This window comes from Petaurus breviceps, unplaced genomic scaffold (genome assembly GCF_028583685.1).
Source record: "Petaurus breviceps papuanus isolate PSGF00001 unplaced genomic scaffold, PetGlider_PUasm1.0 490, whole genome shotgun sequence".
In the NCBI taxonomy this organism is placed as follows: domain Eukaryota; kingdom Metazoa; phylum Chordata; class Mammalia; order Diprotodontia; family Petauridae; genus Petaurus; species Petaurus breviceps.
In genome coordinates this window covers 21940637-21962644 of record NW_027186352.1, presented here as the reverse complement: position 1 = coordinate 21962644, position 22008 = coordinate 21940637, and the positions used below count along the sequence as shown (strand labels likewise).

At 50.6% G+C, this 22008-nt stretch overlaps 1 protein-coding gene across 1 annotated transcript in view; it reads left to right on the top strand.

The window, feature by feature from the left end:
* The first annotated feature begins 5813 nt into the window (after positions 1-5813).
* FAM13C (family with sequence similarity 13 member C) overlaps positions 5814-22008 on the top strand; it is a 47546-nt gene continuing 31351 nt past the window's right edge. Inside the window, exons 1-4 of the mRNA XM_069101673.1 lie at positions 5814-6046; positions 6618-6758; positions 7898-7961; positions 21189-21273. Of these exons, the coding sequence (XP_068957774.1) occupies positions 5814-6046; positions 6618-6758; positions 7898-7961; positions 21189-21273 (523 nt within the window). The remainder of the gene's footprint in view (positions 6047-6617; positions 6759-7897; positions 7962-21188; positions 21274-22008) is intronic.

The window sequence follows — 22008 nt, the reverse complement described above, 5'->3', positions numbered from 1 at the left end:
GCTTATATAGCCTTCTCCTGGCTCAGAGAATGTAACAACCTTCTGGACCCACTGGCCAATCAAAAAGTATCTACTGAAAAACAAGCTTCCCACCCCAGGCTTCAGGTGCACTTTAGCCTAGGGTCAGGGAAGATCTTCCAAATTTGCATTCCCATTACACTGCCCTTTGTTAGTTATTTCTAATAATCCTGCATTTGTATACAGTTGTTTGCATGTTGTCTGCCTGGTTAGATTGTAAGGGCCTTGAGGGCAAGGATTGTCTTCTGCCTCTTCTCACATTTTCCACACAAGGAGGGTGCTTGATAAATGTTACTTAATAAATAGACCCTGGGATTACTAAGTCAGCAGTGAAATGGGTGCTGCCCTCATGCCTTCAAAGAGCTTCTGGTATAATGAGTGGATTGAAATGTGTACATATAAAAAAATAAAAATATCTGTACAGAGTAATTATGAGGGAGCGGGCACTAGGAAGTAGGGGAATCCCGTCAGGAGGTGGTGCTCACAGTGAGCTTTGAAAGAAATTAGAGATTCTCATGGGTGAAGAAGGAGAGCATTGCATGGTGGGGGGGGGCAGCCTGTGCAAAGGTGTGGAGGTGGGACATTGCAATATCGTGTATCAGGACTCGCTGTATGAAGGCAGGGATGTTCTCCTTTCTGAAGCTCAGTTCTTCATCTCTAAAGGGAGGAGGATGTTCTAAGTGACCTCTTAGGGTCTCTTTCAGTTCCAAATCCACCAAACTGTGATGTTCTGTCTCCAAAGCAAGGGTTCTTTCCATGAGCCCACACTGCCTCCCACGTGGGGGAATCTTGGCACAGATTTGGTGAGTCAGCACCTTGGCAAGTCAACAGCTGCTGACTCAGAATGAGTGCGGAGAACAGTCCCAGGTCCCGGCTGGCAGAATGAGGCCATCTTCTTGGGGGGAACAGGGCTGTGTCCTGTTGTGAACAGTAAAAGAAAAGGGAGGACAAGCTCTTCCCGTCAATGGGAACTGGCCAGAAGGATAATGTGTGCGATGGAGGGAGCATGGGGCATGGAATCAGGAAGACCTGAGTTCAAATGTGACTTCAGCCATTTACTAGCTGTGTGACCTTGGGCAAGTCACTTAACTGCTGTCTGCCTCCTGTAAAATGGGGATAATAACAGCTCTGGCCTCCCAGGATTGCTGTGAGGGGTCAAACGAGATTATATTTGTAAAGCACTTTGGAATTAGTGCCTGGTACATGGTAGGTACAATGTAAATACTTATCCCTTCCCCCTTCCCCTTCCTTTTGGGAGGTGGTGACCCCGTCATCGGGGGTCTTCCAGCAGAGGCTGATGGACAATGTTTTGGGAGTATTATAGAGCAGATTTGTGGTCAGGTATATATTGGGAGAGGAGGGAGGTAAGAATGAGCATTTATATAGTACCTACTGTGTACCAGGCAGTGTGCTAAGTACCTTTTACAAATGTTATCGCCTTTGATCTGTACAACAATCCTGCAAGGTCTGCACTATTTTTATCTCCACTTTACAGCTGAGGAAACTGAGGCAAGCAGAGGTTAAGTGACTTACCCAAGGTCACATGCTAATAAGTATCAGAGACTCAATTTGAACTCAGGTCTTTCTGACTCTAGGCCACCTCTGTGTGTTGTGCCTTTAGCTGGACTGGATTCAATAAATGACTTTTCTGGTCCTTTTGAGCCCCAGGATGCTGGGGTTCTCTGTGTCCTAGGGAGGGGTTCCTAGGCCCAAAGTCCAGGCTGGAAAGAATGGACGGTGCCTCTCAGAGCCCCTGCACGCAGCCCCCTCATTGGCCTCTCCTTTCTGTTTCTTGTTATTTTCTTTCCGGTCATATATCCCAGAATCCCCCAGCCCCTCTGCTTGTCTCCCCAGCATCTTCTTACGCTTCAGCTTTTTCCTCCCCATCAGCCTCCCGTCAGCACTGTCTGCTGAGTCCCCATGGCCCTGTGAGAGACCCAGGTTAATAATATAAGCTGATGACAAGCCGGCCACTCACTGGACGGTATCATTCTTTTACATCACACATTTACATTTTAACGGGCCCTTTAATGCCCTAATCGGTCAATCGGCCAATGAACAATCAATTAGATTTGTGCCCACTACATTCCGGGCACCCTGCCAACTGCTTGAGATGTGAACACAGACAGCGGCTCCAAAGGGGAAGATGACATGTGCCTGCGTGTGCCACAAATACAAAGATGAGCTACAAAAAAGTGAATTACAAGAGAGTGTGAGAGGAGAAGACACCGAATGGGGAGATGGGGGGGGACGGGGGATCCTGGAGTTGGGAAAGGAGGGAGGGAGGGGGGGTGGGAGGGGGTGGAGGGAGTGGGGGGCTCTGGGAGGCACAGGGTGGAGGGAGGCCCTTCCAGACAAGACCTGGGGATGAGGCTGGGGGATCATGGGAAAAGCAGAGAGAGGGCCAGGGACAGCTCACAGGGGCTGCAGCGGACAGGAGAGGGAGTGAGGGCCAGGCTGGGAAAGCCCTTTCAAGGCTCAGCAGGCTGAATATTTTACCCTAGAGGCAACATTGGTATTGTTGAGTAGGGGAGCCTGGAGGGCAGCAGTGTGTAATCAGTGTGGCCCTGGAGGGTGTGGACAAGGCAGAGGCTGGTGTGGTGATTCCTGGGGGAGGGCCTGCCCTGTAAGGGGGGAGGGGAGGATCAGGCCTAAGTCATAAACCCAGGGGGATCTGAAAGCTGATGATGCCTTCCAGAAAAAGGGGAGGATGGAGAGGGTTTGGGGGGGAAGATAATGAGCTCAGTTCAGAACATCATCAATGTGATCTGCCTCGAGCCTGTGATGTTTGAGATGTCTAATAGGCAGTGGTTGATGCAGAACTGGGGCTCTGGATGGGTGTGGATGAGTCATGGGCATAGAGATGATAATGAAACCCAGGGGAGGGAGGGAGGGAGGGAGAGAAGGAGGGGGGGAGAGAGAGAGAGAGAGAGAGAGAGAGAGAGAGAGAGGGAGAGAGAGAGGGAGGGAGAGAAAGAGGGAGGGAGGAGGAGAGAGAGGGAGGGAGAGAGAGGGAGGGAGAAGTATATAAAGGGCCTGCCTGTGCCAGAAGCTTGGGGGACACCCACAACTGAGGGGTGGGGTGTGGATGAGGCTCCAGCAAAGGGGACTGAGCCCCTCCTTAACACAGCAGCCCTCAGTCATCCTGCTTTGGCTTGGAGACCCCCAGTGAGGGGCCAGGGGAGACGGCACCTTCCAGCCTAGCTCATTTCCCTCCTCTGGGCTTTCACTTGGACCCTCCATCTCCCTGTACACAACTGTGACCCATGGCTTCCAGCTCTGTCCTCTTGGGCCAAGCGAGTGGGAGTCTCCTTCCAAAGATCACCCTCAGGTCCTGGGTGGGTGATGGCTTTCGTGTCCACAAGCTCAGGTCCTTCCTAAGATGGGTCGCCAAGGTGACCCACAGTATATCTGTCTACATAGCACTCCCTGTGTAGACACCATGACCGTGGGGGAGGACCAAGGGATTTCCCTCTGCGCGTCTCTGGCACCCTGCTCCTCTTTGTCACGACCTAAGATCACATTCGTTTTGGTTTTTCTGTTTTAGAGATATAGTGTTAACTCAGTGAACTTACAAGCCACTTAAAAGCCCTCTATCTTTTTTTTTAATGTGACTCATTATTTCCGCATTCATAGAATCATAAGTAGATTTAGTACTAGAGAGGGATCTTCAAGACCTTGAAGTCCAGTCCCCTCATCTTAAAGATGAGGTCCCTGGGGACCAGAGAGGCTAAGTGACCTGCCCCAGATCACATGGTGCCAGAGGCTGGATTGGAGCCCAGGTCCTTTCTTCCCTCACGTGCTGCACTCTGTCCTTCACCAGACTGCAAGGTGCCCCAATCTGTCCCAGTCCCATCCGTCATTCAGCTCCAGGAGCAGGCTCTGCGTCCTTCTCAGGAGCCCTCCCTGCTTACAGGGTTCTCCCTTTCTCCTCAGGTTCCCTGACACTTCTGTCCTGTCTTCTAGCAGTTCCCGTGGGCTGTTCCAAGCTCCCCAGCTGAACTCAAAACTTCCTAAGAGTCAGGACCAGACTTTAAACTTCTCTGTGCTCTGCTCTCCAGAGGACAGACTGTGTCTTAGAAGCCATGGGAAACATTACAGTTCATTTAATCCAAGCCTTTTACTTTACAGATCACTCTCTGTCATCAAGCATTTAGTAAGTGTTTACTGTATACCAGGTGGTGTGACAGGCCTGGGATTTCAGAGACAAAAATGGGACAGTCCTTGACCTTAGGGTGCTCACCTTATGTGAGGAGCATTGAGGATACCGAGGGCTGGAGGTGTGAGCCCAACCAGCATTGGAGCCCTGGCTCTTGGGGTCTCTGCAGTGACTGTGGGGGCTTGCTAAAGCCCTGCTGATTTATTGAATAGTATAAGCTGAAGGTGATTCACCAGCGGTTGGCAGCTGCTCAGAGGTTGGGCTGGCGCTCCCATGTGTGTTTGGAACCCAGGGGTAATACGGGAGCCAGGACAAGATGCCTTTCTCTCTTTCTCTTCTCTGCTCCAGGGGAAATAGAAGCACCAGCCCGTTCTGAGTCGAGCTCTGGGAGGGCCGAGAGCACTTGGGGATTGTGTCAGTCACTAGTTACCAACTGTTCCCAGACTTAAGTTGGGGGTCTTAAACTGGGGTCCCCAGCTCTCCAAAAGGGTCTGTAGACAGATAGCAGAGGTCCATAAACGTGGGTTGAAAAAAATGGCATCTTTATTTTCACTAACTTTTGCTTTCCTTTGTCATTCTGTATACTTTATTTGTTTCTTTAAAAATAGTCTTGGGGTGGCTAGGTCATGCAGTGAATAGAGCACTGGCCCTGGAATCAGGAGGACCTGAGTTCAAATGTGACCTCACATACTTAACACTTACTAGTCATGTGACCTTGGGCAAGTCACTTAACCCCAATTGCCCTAACTTCTCCCTTCTAAAAAAAAAAAAACAGTCTGAGAAGGGGGCCATAGGCCTCACCTGATTGCCAGAGAGGTCCATGGCACAGAAAGGGTTAAGAGCCTATGCTCTAGGGTCATTTGCATGGGAAGGTGAGGCTTAGGAGCCAAGTCAGTGAATGTCCCTGAACCTCAGTCTCCTCATCTGTAATATGGGGATTAGCCAATCAGTTAATCAACAAGTGTTTTTTAAGGCATTGTCATAGAATAATAATGGAATGATAATTATGACGTATATAGCTAATGTACAAATAAAATGCGTAAATATATGCAAAATCCATACGTTGCACACAAATGTATACCAATATATTCAAAGAAAGTAGAAGTGGTAATAGATCTAGGACCAGAGTAAACGGTGCTGTCCAAGTAATGTGTGATCCACAAAAGGAGATAGGCTTGTGATGGGGGCAGGGAGAATGGATGCTGGCCAGCCCCGGGCCTCCTCTGCTGAGAGGGGAGGGGAGGATGGCCTCCAGCACACTGGGTGGACTCCCTCTGGCCAGCTTGTGGGAGGATGTGGAGGAATGAGAGTCGCCTAATGGATGGGCTGCCATGTCTGGTTCTGGAGGAAGCTTCCACATACACGAGATCACTGATCCAGTATATTTTGGGGTCTGACCTCACAAGTCTCTTATGAAGATCACGTGAGAGAATATGAGGTTAATTTTTTTCACCCATGTGTGAGACTTGACATTTTTCTCTTTTATTTCATTATGTTGGATGGAACATTTATGCCCTAAGGACTTTGGACCCTGGGTTGGGGGCCTGATTGGCAATGGTGGTTGGAGGTGGGAAGGAGGAGAATGGGCCGGTCCTGACAATAAAATCTGAGTCTGGGCCGCGGGGAATAGCTGACAATGTCAGCCGGGCTGGACGTCTCTGTCCCAACAGTGGGTCCTGATAGACCTGTGCCGGGCCCCAGGCTAATACTGAGCAGATCATTTGTCTCTTGGGAAGTAAACGGTTTCCGGTTTCCATGGTTACCGACTCTCTTGTGGATGGTGTTCATTCAGCCCAGGAATGGATTAGAGAAGTTGGTGGGGTACGGCCTGAAATCTAGATCAGGCTTTGAAGGCCACCCGCTGAATCTGTGAGCGTTTGTCATTGGGTCTGAACCAAAGCAAACGATTGACTTTATTTAGGTGATCACATCTGGGACAGCAAGTGTTTTTTAAAAATGCCTTTTGCCCTTCGACTTTAATTTTTTATATAGCACATGAAAAATAATTGATTTTACAAGTTAAATTTTTTTTGTGGGGGTGGGGAGGGTGCCTTTGCTCTGATTCTTCCTAGCTGGGTGACCCTGGGCAAGTCTCTCTGATGCCTCCAGGCAGCAGTTTCCTCATTTATATAATGGGGTAACAGGAACTTAGATCACTAGACAGAATTCTGGGCTGACTCTGGAGGGTGAAATGTGGTAGGAATAATAGAAAACATTTGTATAACATAATACAGATTTATATGTAATATAATGTGTAAAATAAGGAAGGAAGTGATTATTGAAGCATTTGTTGGGTTCCGGGCACTGTGCTAAATCCTGGGGAGCCAAAAGCACCAAGACTGCCCCTGCCCTCAAGAAATGGGGTGAAAGACACAAAAGCTGAATATAGAGGGACAGGGGGATGCAGGAAGGGACCTTGTGTGGGCTCATGGTTTTGAAGGCCAGAAAGTCAGGAACGAGGTCAACAGGCCGGCCTGGGGCCTTTCCAGTGGCGGCTCCAGGAGGAGTGGGAAGGGGGGGGGGTCCTGGCCGTGGAACATCCCAGAGTGAGCAGGCTGCGCTGGCGGCAGGCCCTGCCAGGGTGAGGCTTAAAAGCATAAAAAGGTCTGTGAGTTTTAGTGAATTGCAAACTCGGTATGAATCAGCCCAAGAAACGACTGTAGGCATCTGTTTTCTGGAGAAAGGCCCAACAGCCTCCAGGAATAACTGGGGAAAGGAGAATTCTGCAGTACTTGGGTCAGACCACAGGGGCAGGTCTGAGGTCAGTGCTGGGCACTAGATTTTAGGAATGGCCTCGGGAAGCTGGGGGTCATGCAGAAGAGGCAGCCAGCCCGGGGAACTTCTGTTCATACTATGACATCAACGTCAGCAGCATCAGTTGAAGGAAGTGGTTGATGGTTAATCAGTTGATTTGGAGAAGACATGGTCATGAGGGACACGGTCAGTGTGTTCCCATAGTTGAAAGGCTTTCATGTGGGTGAGGAGGGGGACTTTATCTCCTGAGGTCAGAGTTAAGAACAGTGGCACAAAGTTGCATAGAACAAATTGAAATTGGATAGAGTAGAAGCTTCTGTGTAAAAAGGGGATTGTCTACCTTTGGATGTAGTGGGACGCTTTTCTGCTGGGCTTCCGATAAAGGCCAGGTAACCACATGGGGGTGTGTTGGAGCAGGAAAGAGTTGGACAAGATGGCTTCTGAGGTCTTTTCCAGCTGTAATACCTCACTGGGTTATTTTGGAGAGAGTGTTTAGTAAAATTGACCTCTATTGTCATGGAAATGGGTGCATCTGAAGATGGTAGGTGGGATGTGGGTACCAAAAGCTGGGTATTTTTTTTGACAGTGTATTGGTTTGACTGTCAAATGTCGTGTGTTTATCCTGTCCGGCGGTCCTACAGATTCTCTGGGGCTGATGACGGCAGGTCTAGTAATTTTGATTGTGACCAACAGAACCAAGATGGGCTGTTCAGAGGTCTGATTCATCATCAGTTGACCATTGAGAGTTAGGGAAAGCTATGGAGATGGCAGAAGGTTCTGGCATATGAAATCAGTGCTTACCACTCACTGGAGAGATTCTGAAAGGCTGTCCAGCCAAACACCTCCCCAGTGCCCATCTGTCTTGTAAACTCCCCTGCCCAGTCCGACGTGGAAGACTGGTTCTCTTGGTGTGTGTGCTGTAGCCAAAGAGGCATGAAGTGAGACGCGTTTCCTTCTATTTTTCAGGCCAGATCAGAGGGTGGCTGTTTGGCCAAAGGAAGCATCAGAACCTCTTCGGGACTTAAATGAGGTAGGTGCTAGCAACGCTATGAAACGAAAGCCCCATCTAGCCCCTTCTTGTATGGGAAATGCTCTTCCCTTTTCTAGCATGGTATCCTGGAAAGAGCCCCAGATTTGGAGTCAGAGGACTTGGGTTCAAGTCCTGTTTCAGATGACATCCTTGAGCTTCAAATACCTTGTATAGAATGAGGGATTAGCATGAGATAAGCTTTAACTTCACTGGTTCCTCTCAAGAGGACAGCTCAGAGAGCAATGGTAGGGCTCAGTGCCTGGAGAGCTGGCCTCAGAGAAGTACTGTTTGTGTGACCATGGGTAAGTCATTTTCTTCTGTGTGCCTCAGTTTATCTGTATATGAGGATGTTGGACTAGGGGGCTTTTGAGGACCCTGCCAGCTCAAGAAATGAGCTCCTATTAAGTTGTAGACCAGTACTGGAATTTCACTGGTGGGGGCTGTTTCTTCTCTGGGAGTTCTCTATGTCAGTGAAATTCTGGGTCCAAACTGGAAAGTGAAAACATGGCACAGTCCATTCTGTGGCTTAGGAAAGAGGTGGTAGGCTGTGAACGTGGTATGAAACCTGCACCAGAGACATGGCCAGCGCATTGATCACAGTGGGGGCTTCTGAGAGAGGTGGGGGAGTCATTGAGAACCAACAGAAATGTCAAAAAAAGAAGACAAAGGAGGAGAGACACACACAGAGAGACAGAGAGAGACAGAAAATGAGAAAGAAAGAATGAGAGTCGACAGAGAGAGACAGAAAATGAGAGAGAACGAGAGTCGACAGAGAGAGACAGAGAGACAGAGACAGAGAGAGACAGAAAATGAGAGAGAATGAGAGTCGACAGAGAGAGAGAGAGACAGAGAGAGAGAGACCCAGAAAATGAGAAAGAGAGAATGAGAGTTGACAGAGAGAGACAGAAAATGAGAAAGAGAATGAGAGTCGACAGAGAGAGACAGAGAGAGAGACAGAGACAGAGAGAGAGAGAGAGACAAAGAGAGAGACTTAGAGAGAGGAGAGACAGAAAATGAGAAAGAGAAAATGAGAGTCAACAGAGAGAGAGAGAATGAGAGTTGACAGAGACAGAGAGAACGAGAGACAGAGAGGGAGAGACAAAAAATGAGAAAGAGAGAATGAGAGTCGACAGAGAGAGAGACAGAGAGACAGAGAGAGAGAGACTGAGAGAGACAGAGAAAGAGATAGAGACTGAGAGAAAGAGAGACAGAGAGACAGAGAGAGAGACAGAGAGGAGAGAGAGACAGAGAGACAGAGACAGAGAAAGAGACAGAGAGGAGAGAGACAGACAGAGAGAGACTGAGAGACAGAGACAGAGAGTCAGGGCGGGGAGCATCAGTAAGACATTTTTAATACATTAAACGATGGAGCAGACGAAGGTGGTGCTTTCTTGGACCCTGGCTGAGCTCACCACTTCTGTGTCATTATGATAAACATGTCTGTGACATTTAAAGCCACTGTGGCTTTGCACTTTATGAAAATGGGGCTGGCATTCTCCAGGTCAGTTTGACCAGGATTGAGACAATTGCCCTCTGTCTGCTGAGCTCGCAGCCATTGGGGCTTACAGATCCACTGTCCTTAGCAGGAAGGGCTCTTAGAGGTCATTTGGTCCAGCCCCTTATTTTATAGGAGGAGAAAAGATGCCTGGAGAGAGAAGGGATTTGGCCATGGTCCTACAGCCAGTGAAGTTATAGACGTGGGATTTGAACCCAAGCCTTTTTGAGCCCAAATCCACTTGATTTTTAAAATATAGTATGGTCATGCCCAGACCCATTTCTCTTCACTCCTCGGTGCACATCACAATTTTAATTATCTCGTCCCAGATTTTACTCTTGAATATATTATTTAATTAGCTTGACATAAATCAATATACTCGAATTAGGCCTTGGGGTGCCATGACTCTGGTGTCCATTAGTGAGGACATTTGACCCAGAATGCCTTGCCTGATTCTGTTTGCTCTCACTGTTTAATTAGGGACTTGTAGATCCAGTCTAGTGTCTGGGCTGTGATTTCATAAACCTTTCTATTATAGGCAGGGGAATAGGAAAGTCCTTAGGGACTGTAGCAAATGAAACCCGCTGACTTGGACTCTGTGAGCATTCCAGTCCGAGGATCATTTATCAGGTGCAAGGCATGGGCTGGGATGCTAGAGAGAGAGGACCAAAGCAGCCTTGCATCGAGGCCCGAGCGCCAAAGCTGGCTGGCCAAAAGCTGAGATTGCAGCTACTCTGCCTTTTTGCATAGACAGTGGGCTTTAAACAAAGCTGCTTGACCAAATTAAGCTGATTTTGCTTTTCCTTCTGAGTGTGACTTAAAATTCCCATCTCTTGAGTGCTTTGAGGTTTATAAAATGCTTTCTTTGAGAAGGCAGGGTGCTGGGCCTGGTGGGGCAAGTCTAGAATCCCTGCTCCTAAGGAGGCCAGGACTGGGTTTGGTTGAGCTCTGGGGCTCTGAGCTCCAGCAGGCTAAAGGCCATTGGGCACCTGCACCTATTCCGACTCTTAATACAGTGGCACCCTGGAAGAGTGACCTGAGGAGGGCCGAACCAGCCCCCATCGGAAATGGAGCCCATCCAGCTCTGTTGCCAATGAGTGGTGGGGTCGGGCGTGAGCGGTGAGTGGTCACTGCCCTTCAGCCTGGGCAAGATAGGGAGACCTAGGCCTTCCTCCTTCCCCCCAGATTTAAAGAACAAAACATACATATTTGAGTATATGCATACTTACATATATGTGTGTTTGCATATATCCACAAGAATGTGTATGTACACGTATGCAAATACATATATGTGTGTGAGAGTGTACACTATAGGATACTATATATTATATAGTGTAATAGAACTAGACAGTAGGATCCTCCAGGAAATCACAAAGAGATGCCCCTTCCCCCCACACAGCTTGTCCAAGACCCTTTCCTAGACTTTTTCTCAGCATCCAGGAAGAGAAGTAAGAGCTGTGATCTCTCCCCTGTCTGTGGGGGCACTTGAGGACTCCCATCAGCCCTGGGAGGTTCAAAGGCTCGTAGATTTGAAGCTACAAGGGCCTGTAGGGGAGACCTAATCCAGTTTCATCATTAGACAGGTGAGGAACTGAGGTGCAGAGAGGTGGGATCACTTGCCCAAGGCCACACAGGGAATAAGTGTCAGAGCCAGAATTTGAACCCAGGTCCCCGCTCCAGATTCAGTGCCCTGTGCCGGAGGATGCCACAGTGAAAACGTTGTTATCTTCCTTTTACAGATGAGAAAGCCAAGGTTGGCAAGGGCTCAGTGACTCTGCTGAGTTCACGAGCTCTTGATTGTACTGTCTGACCTCCCTGTCTGTCCGGTCCCTGTCTCCAGTTAATCCATAGGATCATAGGATTACGGGCTTAGAGTTGGAAGAGACCTCAGAAGTTCATCCAGCCCGGCATCCCTGTTCAGCACAAGGAAACAGAGACTTAGAGACATGACAGAGACGTAGGGCTCAGTGGAGGGAGGGCTCTGAGTTCAAATACAGCCTCAGACACTAGGTGTGTGACCCTGGGACAGAAGTGGAGTGTACCTTCCCTCAGGGAGCTCATATCTGGGGATGGGGTGACATATTCAGAGATAACTGTAAATATTCTGAAATACGTATTTGTCCATAAAATACATACAAAGTGGCAACAGATCGGGCAGGTGGGCAGGGCCCAGCCTGTGCGCAGCGTCAGGAAAGGCTTCAGGTAGAAGGTGGAACCCGGGCTGGGCCTTGGTGGGAGCCCAGCATTCCAAGGGTCCTGGGGAGAAGGGCCTGGGGGCAGAGCGGGCAATGTTGCAGCAGGAGACGCTGAGGAGGCCTGGGCTGGGATGTGGAGAGGGCACACGGGGACACTTGGCTGGGCTCTGCCTCTCGGGAGGATGGAGGCAGAAGAGGCCCAGGTTCCTGGCTTTGGAATGAAGCCGGGTCCTTTCAGATACCTGGGGCCCACTGGTGCAGCCGAGATAACAGAGGAAGGATGTGCCTGTGGCCAGCGCTCACCCACCCCCGCTGACCATCAGTCACTAATTGGATGGGTCAGTGTGGATCCTAAAATAAATCAGTGATCAGAAGGGGCACAAATGCCACGGGCTCGTCCTCGGGCTCTCTGCTTCTCACCCTGGACATCGTTCTGGGCAGACCAACCTCATTTGGCCTCATTATGCTGCCAACAAAGGCAGTGCGCCTTCAGAAAATGTCAGGGCCTCGAGAGACAGAAGGTGTCCAGAAAAAACCCAGTCTTCATTTAAACATCAGAGGTGCATCCTAAAAGAGAGGGTGTTTTTAGCTGTTCTGAGAAAATGGTTGTGGACTGGAGGGCTGGCTGGTGCCATAAGATCTCAGGCGTAGGCTTAGAAAGGCCTCAGAGGCGTGAACGCTGAGCACGTGTCTGCCTGTCCCTTTGTCCATCTGTCTCTCTCCCGCCCTCCCTCTCTTCTGTCTTTCTCTTTTTTCCTCTCTGTCTGTCTGTCTCTGGATCTGTCTCTCCCTTCCTTTTCCTCCTTTATCTCTCTCACTCTTTCTTTCTCCTGCTCTTCTCACATGGGGTCGGCTGGCTGATTCTCCCCTGGGGTATCCCTGAGGGGCTGGGGGGTCATTTTCTAGTGCTTTTACATGGTTCACAAGCCCCTCACTGGGGTGCTTCCCCCATTACTGATCAGTTGATATTAATTAATAATCCCTAATCAGCTTTTAGGAACGGGCATTGATGAAGACGGTATTATACAAACAGTTGGCACAGTATTCTTTGGAAGTCAGGGGTGTGTGCTCTCCCAGGTACCTAGAGAGTCCAGGCTCAGGCTTAGAAGGCCTCGGTTGGGTAAAGGCCTTCTCCCCTCATGGTGTTCCCCTCAGGGAAGCTGTCGCTTCCTCCTCTGTTGCTTGGAGGGTCCAGAAGGTGCCTTTCTTTGCTGGGTCTGGTTTGTCCTCAGTTCCCAGGAAGGTGCTACCATCATCCCTGCTGATCTGGGGACACTACAAGGGCCCAAAGCTCCTCCCCCAGTGAGGGGTGTGGAGGGAGAGCAGGCAGCCCTTCTCCTCCGGCTGGATCCCCCCCCCCCCCGAGGGCTAGAGCTGCTTCCCTGGGGGGCAGGGGGGCTTCCACTGGAATCCTTGATGTTGTGTCTTCACCATTCCTCATTTAGGACTTTCACCCCTACTTTAATGCACTGGATTGATTGATTGATCAGATAACCTATGAGGGCCCTTTCCCTCCACCTCCCCCCTCCCCAGATGAGGAAGCCAGGGCCTGGAGAGTTAAGCCATTTGCTCAAGGTCACCTAACTTAATGTCTGTCTTTCTGAGACTCAGTTTCCTCATCTATAAAAGGGATGTTCCTTCATGGGATTATTGGGGAAAGCAAAGCATAAACAAATGTGAGCTATCGTAAGACAAAGTAAGTGAATCCAACTCTTTTTTCCAGTTCTTATGACCAAAGAACACTTATCTCAATTCAGAGGACCTGAGTTCCAATCTTGCTCAAGTTGTCACTCCCCGTATGACCTCGGTCAGATCACTCCCAGTCTCTGGCTTTTAGCTTGCTTATGTGTTAGAATTGGTGCCTGGCTCTGACTGCTGAGCTGCCTTCGACTTCAGAATCTCAGATATTGGGACACTCATCTCTCCGGGCCTCAGTTTCTCTATCTGTAAAATGGAGGAATTGTGCAAGGTCGCTGCTAAGGCCCCTGGGCCCTGCATTCAGACCTGCCTCAGGCTCTAAAGGGAGGCTTTGGACCAGCTGCTTGGTTGTTTCGGTTTCCATGGAACTCCAGCTTTCCCTGATTCTGAGGGGAGGGGCTGTTTTCAGGAAATGCCTGTGGTTATTGATGGACTTCCCAAAGCATCTTTGTTTGGAGTGTCTGGGAGCGCCTGCTGATGTGGGTGCCTGTGGATGGGCTCGCTGTGACCTAAAACCCTCAGGGTCTGAGGAGTGCCATGGGAGCTCCAGGGGCTCCAGCCTGGGCTCTGAGCAGACCAGTGCTGCTGATTCAGGGTCAGCCTGATCGTCCTCCTCACTGGGTAAAACCTCCCTGTCTCCCACTGGCATTGTCAAAGCTTGCCTTTCTACCAACATTCTTGGCACTCCATCCCGATTCCCCTCCTCTCCAGCCGGCTGACATCTTTCAGCTGCTCAGATGGGAGTGAGGGGTCCCTTTTATCCCCTCAATGCCTTAGGCTCACAGCACCTGGCTCACATCCCTGGTTCTGGAACCCATATAATCTTGGGCTCTGGAAGAGTCTGGGCCCACCAGCCCAGGTCCCCTGACACGGCTGTCAGTCAGTCTCTTGGTAGCTTATCTATCAAGGAGGCCTTTCCTGGTTCCCCCCTCCAGCTTCTCTCTGAGACTGCCCCCTCATTTATAACATGTATGTCTTGTATGTATATAGTTCCCTCATTGGGATATGGGCTTCTTGAGGGCAGGGACCCTGGTGGGTTTTTTCCCCCCTCTCTTTGTAATCCCATTACTTAATTCAGAATCTGTACATAGTAGGGGCTTATTAAGTGACCAGCTAACAAGAATCATTTACTTAAGTCCCTACTGTGTGCCAAGAACCATAGTAAGTTCTGGGGACAGATGTAAAGGCAGAAATGAAAGCGTTCCTGCCCTGACTTTTGGGGAGATTTTGACGGAAAAGACATGAGAAGCTAGAGGAAAGATTGGGAATGGCTTCCTTCAGAAGGTGGTACTTTAACTGAGTCCTGAAGGAAATGAGCAGTGCTAAGAGGGGAACGTGAGGCTGTAGACAGTTTGAAGTTGGGGAGGCAGGAAAGGGGGGCGTCCTGGGAGTGGAGCAGTAAGAAGGATGGTTTGACTGAACCATAGGGCCGCAGGGGCAGGGAGGAGGTGGTGTGTGGCCATGCGGTGAAGGCTCTGCAACCCAAAGGGAATATCTTCTGGAGCTTGGAGGTAATGGGGAGCCCTGGAGTTTATGGAGGAGGAGAGTGCTGTGGGCAGACCTTGTTTTGGCAGCCCTGTGTGGAACGGATTGGAGTGGAGAAGAATCGGAGGCAGGGACCCCGGAGAGGAGGCAGCCATGGGGGTGGAGAGGACACAGGCCTTGGAAGATGAGACATGCATTGATACGGGTACAGCTCTGTAGGAAGGGAGGAGGCTTGCTTCCTCATTCACGTAAAGGCTGTTCAGTGGGCTTGAAAAATGCATCATCCAGAAGCTGGCCTGGTGAGGCTCTTGGCCACATTTAGTGAGGCTGGTCATGGGAGGAGGGACATTGTCCATCAGTGGCTCAAGACCTTTCCAGCTGGGTGGAACGAGACAGAGCTTGTGCCTGGTGGGCTTGGCCTCCAAGACCCCAAGATGGCAAGGTGAGGCTGTGGGAGACGGCTTTAGATTTGAGTGAAGACTCATTTTCCCCCAGAACTTTATGGGGGGAATTTTTTTTATTCCTTATACTGCCGATTATGCATTGGATGACTAATGGAGATAGCTCTCTCTGTACTGACTCAATGTGACAGCTAGCTTCGTCTTTGAAGCTGAAGATGGGGAACAATGGAATTAATAAACTCAGATATTGCCGAGATGGTAGCGGATAACCTAATTTTAATGGAACAGATCATTTCACAGTGTCCCTTCTGGGGGAAATGGAAATCTGTTTTGATTCCAAGAGAACTGGACTCATCCTTTTCTTATTTTTTTTTCCATTTGTAGGCTCAGAGACAGACACTTTGGCATCCTGGTTCTTATCATGTTAGCCTTCAAGATAAGACATGGTAGAGAACTTAAAGAAATGTTTTTTATGTAAAAGAATATTGTCTTATTATATAACATTTCTAGAATCAACAAGTGGCCTCTTGGTCTCTTGATGGAAACCCAGCCCGGTTGGGTGTGATGCTGCTGTTTCTACAGGCCGATGGAGCTGAACCTTTTTATTGATTGAATTTTATGTCTAGTATCTGGTGTGTGGCACCCGGCTCGTGTTTGTGGTAGATGGATTTTTTCGGTTACTGAGCAATCCTCCCACTGGTGAACGGGCCATTCCAGCAAGCAGAGGCCATCTTTTTTCCCCAGTGAATATCGGCTTAACTCAGATCATTCTGGATAGAATAGGCAGATTTTTCCTGTAGCAAACACGAAATCATAAAATCCTAGGGTTTTAGAGCAGCTTTTAACAGTCACTTAGACAAGCCAAGGAAGCTGAGGCCCAGAGAGCCTTGTCTGAGCACAGAGGTGGAGGAGAGACCTCAGGGTGTCTACTCCAGCCTCTATCTGAATCAGATTATCTTCTGTGACCTTCGAAGCCTTTAGGCTTAGAGTGGGAAGGACCTGAGACAGAACTTTGTCCAGCTTTCTCATTTGAAGGGGCAGGAAACAGTGACTCAGGGAAACTTGACCAAGTGACTTTCCTGAGGTTAAGCTGTTGGTGATTGGTGTGGCAGGGATTTGAATCCAGATCCTCATGCCCCCAGAGTGAGGGCTATGAGGGCACGTCATGAGAGACTGGAGTAATCCCCCAGGTAATTGTCATTCACTTTCTCAGGTCTGAAAAATGGTGATTTTAAGGTAAACATACGGGAAGTGTTCAAACGTGTTAAATAAAAATTGGAATTTGGGAAAATTCTAAGTATTTTAAAACAATGTGCTACCTTTGAAAAATAGTGTAAATGTTATATATCCTTGGACTTTTAATGAGATGTCTGCCTTCTTGTTTAAGAAATTAATTTCTAAGCAGAAAAAAAAGTTTTTGAGTTCAGGGCTTTGAGCAGATTTTTAGGAGCCTTGTCAGAGAGCGTGTCCTAGGGTTCTACTGCTTTGGGGTGTTGGGGTTTTGTGGTTTGGTTGGCTTTTTTGGGCGGGGTTTGTAATTTCATTGGTGTAGAGTACCTTCTGGAATGGAAAGTGCCTCCTTTAATGCATCTATTCACCTAATCTGGTGTTGTGAGCTGGCTTTGTTTAGATGGATTGACTGAGAGAGGAAACCTTTGTTGTTTTTCAGTCATTTCAGTCACATCTGACCCTTTGTAGGCCATTTGGGGTCTTCTTGGCAAACATCCTAGAGCAGTTCTCATTCCCATCTCCTTCTCCAGCTTGTTCTACAGGTGAGGAAACTGAGGCGTGAAGGGTGAAGTGCGTTGCCCTGATAAGGCTTTGTTTATAGGGTTATTGTCTAAATACCGCCTGTTATCTCAAGAGAGCTTCAATGCCCTCTTATTATTATCTACCTGAAATGAGAAGGATTCACTGCTAACAGGCCTGTCTCACATTTCTGCAGACAGCTTTAAGACTTGCCAAGTGCTGTGTGTACAGGAATCTCATCTGAGCCTCACAACCCTTCCAGGCAGATGGTGCAGTGATCCCCATTTCACAGATGAAGAAACCAAGGCTGGAAAGGGTGTAGTCACTTCCCCAAGGGCACACTAGTAACAGGAAGGATCTGGGGCACTAATCAACCTAGAACTTCCTGACTGCAGGCCCAGCTCTCAGTCTGCCACTCTGGGTACCAGGAAAGCCTTGGATTCAGCCTAGTCCTGGGTTCAGGTCCTGCCTCTGATATAGTAAGTTACTTGTCTTCTCATTTTCCCAGGTAACTTTCCAGGATAAGAGTTAACTTTATTTGTGTGTCTGAATGTAGGAAGTAAAGTGCTGAAGATTTCACAAGAATCTGGTTATACTTGAATCCGACCCAAGTACTCTGCCTGTACTCTGAGGTCCTCTGCTCTGACTGCTGAGTCCCAGCCTGGACCACCAGCTCTGGAGGGTGCCTGGGCCGCTCACACCTCTCAGCTCCTCCCCAACTGTGGCTACCATTCCCAGCCTCCCCCCCCCCCCCCCCCCCCCCCGCCCCGGCAGCTCCTCCTAACATGTTGGAAAGCAGGCTCCTTGAGGACAGGATTGTCATTTTTGCTGCTCTTGTATCATATCCAGAACTTACCACAGTGCCTGGCAAACGGTAAGTGCTTAATAACTGCTCAGGACAGCTAGGTGGTGCATTGGATAGAGTGCCAGGTCTGGAGTCTGGAAGACCTACAGTCAAACAGTTCAGCTGCTTACTAGCTGTGTGACCTTGGTCAAGTCACTGAACCTCTGTCTACCTCTTTTTCCTCATCTGTAAAATCCACATCATAACAGCACCTGCTATTATGAATCCATCAGGAGTACAGTAAGAAAACGGAGTCCCAGAGAGGCTGACTGCCTTGTCCAGAGCCACTCACACTGCTGCTAGGGGTCCTCTTCAGCCTTCAGTGGCCAGTGATGGTGGCCAGGTTCTTTGCCAGCTGCAGGTCTGACGTGCTAGCAGATGTAGAAGCTAGGGGCTTTGTCCTGGCTGAGCAGCCTAGAAAGGGGAGGTGTGCAGGGGGGTGGGAGTGCTTCTGCATCCCTGGAGGGCTTCAGGCCTGATAAATGTGCCCCAGAGCCTCGGGGCCTGTTTGGTCTTCATCTCCCCGGCAGCTGAGGGCACATAGCTGCTCCTTTGCTGCTCAGTGGGGTCCCCCAGCTGCTCTGAAGGTTTGCACATGAATGACTGGGGTTTGGCTCACATTGGGAGGAATTTTCCAACCTGGAATATTGGAGCCTGGGATTGGGGCTGAGTCCAACAAGAAGAAAAACACCGGATGTGACCTTGACTTTAAGTCTGGGGCTGCCTTTTGCTGGCTTCCCGGTGGGAGCTGTCCCAGCCCTGGATCAGGGTCTCTGTGCACTGACATCCAGGGTTCTCCCCGAGAGCCTTCAGATTCCTTCCCTGACGTGCAAACCAGCCCATTCCCCAGACCTGCCTGCATGGTCCGTCCTTGGTGACAGAGGGAGGCCTGGCTTACGCAATTAGCCAGGACAGAGACACAGGCAGCCGGGGAGTGTGGGAGGACCTGGCTGTCTGAGTCATGGCTGGGGAGGCAGCCCCGGTGCTGGGCTGAGCCCCCCCACCTCTGGGAGGGCTGCAGGGGAGTCCCCTGGAGCATGTCCAAGCAGCTGCTGCCTCAGATGTGGCCTGGTGACGTTGGACTCCCCAGCATGCAACACACGGCTCTGTCTGGGCTGACTGCTAGAAGCAGCAGGGATGAGAGGGGTGCATAGGGCTTATTCGTGACTGTCCTCTGTTCCTCAGTTTCCCCATTTGCACAGTGAGGGCTCCTTCAGGGAGCCCAGCACACAGCCTTGACTGGGACTGTTTATCATCAGCTTCCTCTCACCCCTTAACTGCCCTCTGTGGAACGGGAGCAGGAGAGAGTCCAGGGCAGGGATGTGATCAGGGTGGGGACCAGGCCCTGCCCTCAGGGGGCTCACGTTCTTACGGGGGACGACACGCAAACACATGGATGTATAAGGTCCATATATCATGAATAGCAGATAATCTCAGGGGAGCTGCTGGGTCTGGGGGGTGAGCTGCATTTGGGGGAGAGAGCAGGAAGACCCCAGGTCAGACCCGTCCTTAGCAGTGTGACCCTTGGTGAGTCATTTCACTTGTCTCTGTCTTGTTTTTCCCATCTGCAGAATGGGGGGATCATGTGTGCAGCCCTGTCTCCCAAGGCTAGAGTGAGCATTTCGCCAGCCCTAGAGCACTGTAGAAATGTCAGTCTTCATTACCAGCAGTTGGAGGAGCTAAGTGTAGAAATAAATGCTCTGGAGGCCGGGGGGAGAGTGATGGACTTGAAGATGGTCTTGGGTTTGAATCCTGCCTTAGACGCTTGCCAGTGGTGGCAAGGCATGGCCGGTCTGAGACTCAGTTTTCTCATCTGTAAAATGGGCATCATACATAATGCTGTACTTTCTGTGCCTCAAGGCTGCTGTGAAGCTCAGATGAGGTGCTCTGCGTGCAGCTGGTGTGGCTTGTGTTTGTGTGTCTGTGTGACTGTGAGTGTCTGTGTGTGTGAGTGAGTGTGTGTGAGTGTGTGTGTATGTGTGTGTGAATGTGTGTCTGTGTTTGTGTGTGTGAGTGTATGAGTGTCTGTGAATGTGTCTGTGTGTGTGTGAATGTGAGTGTGTGTGTCTGTGTGTGTGTATTTGTGTCTGTGTGTGTATGAGTGTGTGTTTGTGTGAATGTGAGTGTGTGTGTCTGTGTGTGTGTATTTATGTATGTGTGTGTGTGTGCCCCATTATTCTTGTCATCATTCTTATCAAGGATTCTAGTTCAGGTTGGGCTTGGACTAGACCCAGATCCCACAGAAGAGAGAGGCTCTTCTGTCCCTGCTGCTGCTTTCTTTGACTCAGGCTGGGCAGCCCACAGGGCCTCAGTTTCCTCATCTGTTAAATAAGGGCTGGAACAGATTGTCTCTAAGGGCCCTTCAAGTTTCAAGTCTATGGCGCTATGACCCACTCTCTCTTCTCCCCCCATCCATCTCCTCTCCCTCTCTGTCTGTCTGTCTCTCTGTCTCTGTCTCTCCCTCTCTGTCTCTGTCTCTCCCTCTCAGTCTCTCTGTCTCTCTGTCTCCCTCTCTGTCTGTTTGTCTCTCTCTCTCTCTGTCTGTGTGTGTGCCTGGCTGCACGAGCCTGCATTTTCCTCCACAGCCTCTCCCTGCAGGCTGGGTTTCCCCTTGAACCCGGGTGATTGACCATCCAGGACTCATGTGCCTCCTTCCAGCCACATCTGGGGCTGATGAAGCCTCCTGGGGCTTTTCCGGCCGACAAATCGCCTGTGCCCGGCTGCGTGATTACATCGAGGGTGGCACCACGGGGGAGAAGATGGGATTTGGGGCTGGCAGGGGGAGCAGCTGGGGGCGGGGGCCGTTTGAGCTGAGCCCCTTCCCTCCGGTGCCCGGCCTGCTGCAGTGGCAGAGCTGCCTTTGCGGGGCCTCTGATGACAGGCGTTGGCGTCATCCAGCCGGTGCCTCTGGCCATCGGGAGATGAACGGCTGTCGGGAGTCTGCACAGACTGGCCGGAGGCAGCCCCCCGCAGCGCCGTGCCTGGGTCGGGCCGCCCTCTGCGCTGTGGCTGCCTGGTACCCGGGAGAAGGATTTTGTGAATGGTACATGGGCGGGGCCTGAGAGCATCAGCGCCTGACGTCAGCACAATGAATGAATCCGGGCAGACCGTCCCCGGAGCTCCACCGCCCCACGTGTGGTGTGCGCCGGGATTTAAGCGCCTGTAGACCCTGGGGCTCCATGTGCAGGGACGGAGCTCCGGGCCCTCCGCACGCAGCCCATGCCCCTCTCCTGCAGAGCCCAGGGGCTGCAGGGGGCTTCCCTGGGCTGCAGCCCCATGTTCTGCTACTGTTGGCAGAGCTCACTGCTGAAGCTGCAGGCCCTTCAGTCTGATCTCTGCTCTGTCCTTTTCACCAACCAGGAGGAAGCCGCCCCATTGCAGGGGGTCAAGGACCCGGCTTTGTCATCCCCCCAGAGCACGCCGGCCGATGAAGCCCACGCTGGAGGTAAGGAGCCGGGCTGGGGGCTGCAGATGTGTGCCCCTGGCAGCCGCTCAGAAGCCCTCTGGGGAGCAGGACCTGGGTCCTGGGGAAGCCCGGGGAAGGCGAGACTCCCCTCACAGGTCCCAAGACCCTTCCCTGGAGATTGTAGATGTTGCTGTTTGGCACGAGGTATCAGCCCCATCCTTCATTCGGCCAGCCTCCCCTCGTGGTCTGGGGGAGGGGGAGGTTGTCCTCAGTCCTTCAGGCCTGTAGACCCTTGGTACCTGAAAAGCTCCCATCCTTCCTGGGGCATTGGGGAGAAGGATGGGGCAGGGATCTTACCTCCTCTTGCCTTCTCTGTGACAGCATGAAATTGGGCTCCTTGGCTGGCAGAGAAGAATGAAGAGGGCTGCCCTTGGTCTTAATTCTCCTCTATCCTCATGGGCATCTCTCACCCATCCCATTAACAGCTGTATGAAAACAGCCTGGGGAGCGGGGCCCGGGTCTGTCAGATCCCCAGCCTCTGATCCACAGGCTGGGTGGCAGGCCTGTGCACCCACGGGAGACCACTTCTTGCTACTGCCCAGAAGTAGGTCACAATCCATGCAATCCATGAGCCTGATAGGGCCACGGAGGGACGGGAAGCTTGACTCTCAGAGGGGGACCAACTTCTCTTCCTTAAAACCCCGGCTATTGATAATGGGGCCTGATCTCCTGGTGGTAGAAAAATCATCAGGGTCCAGCAGCTTTCTTCCTCTC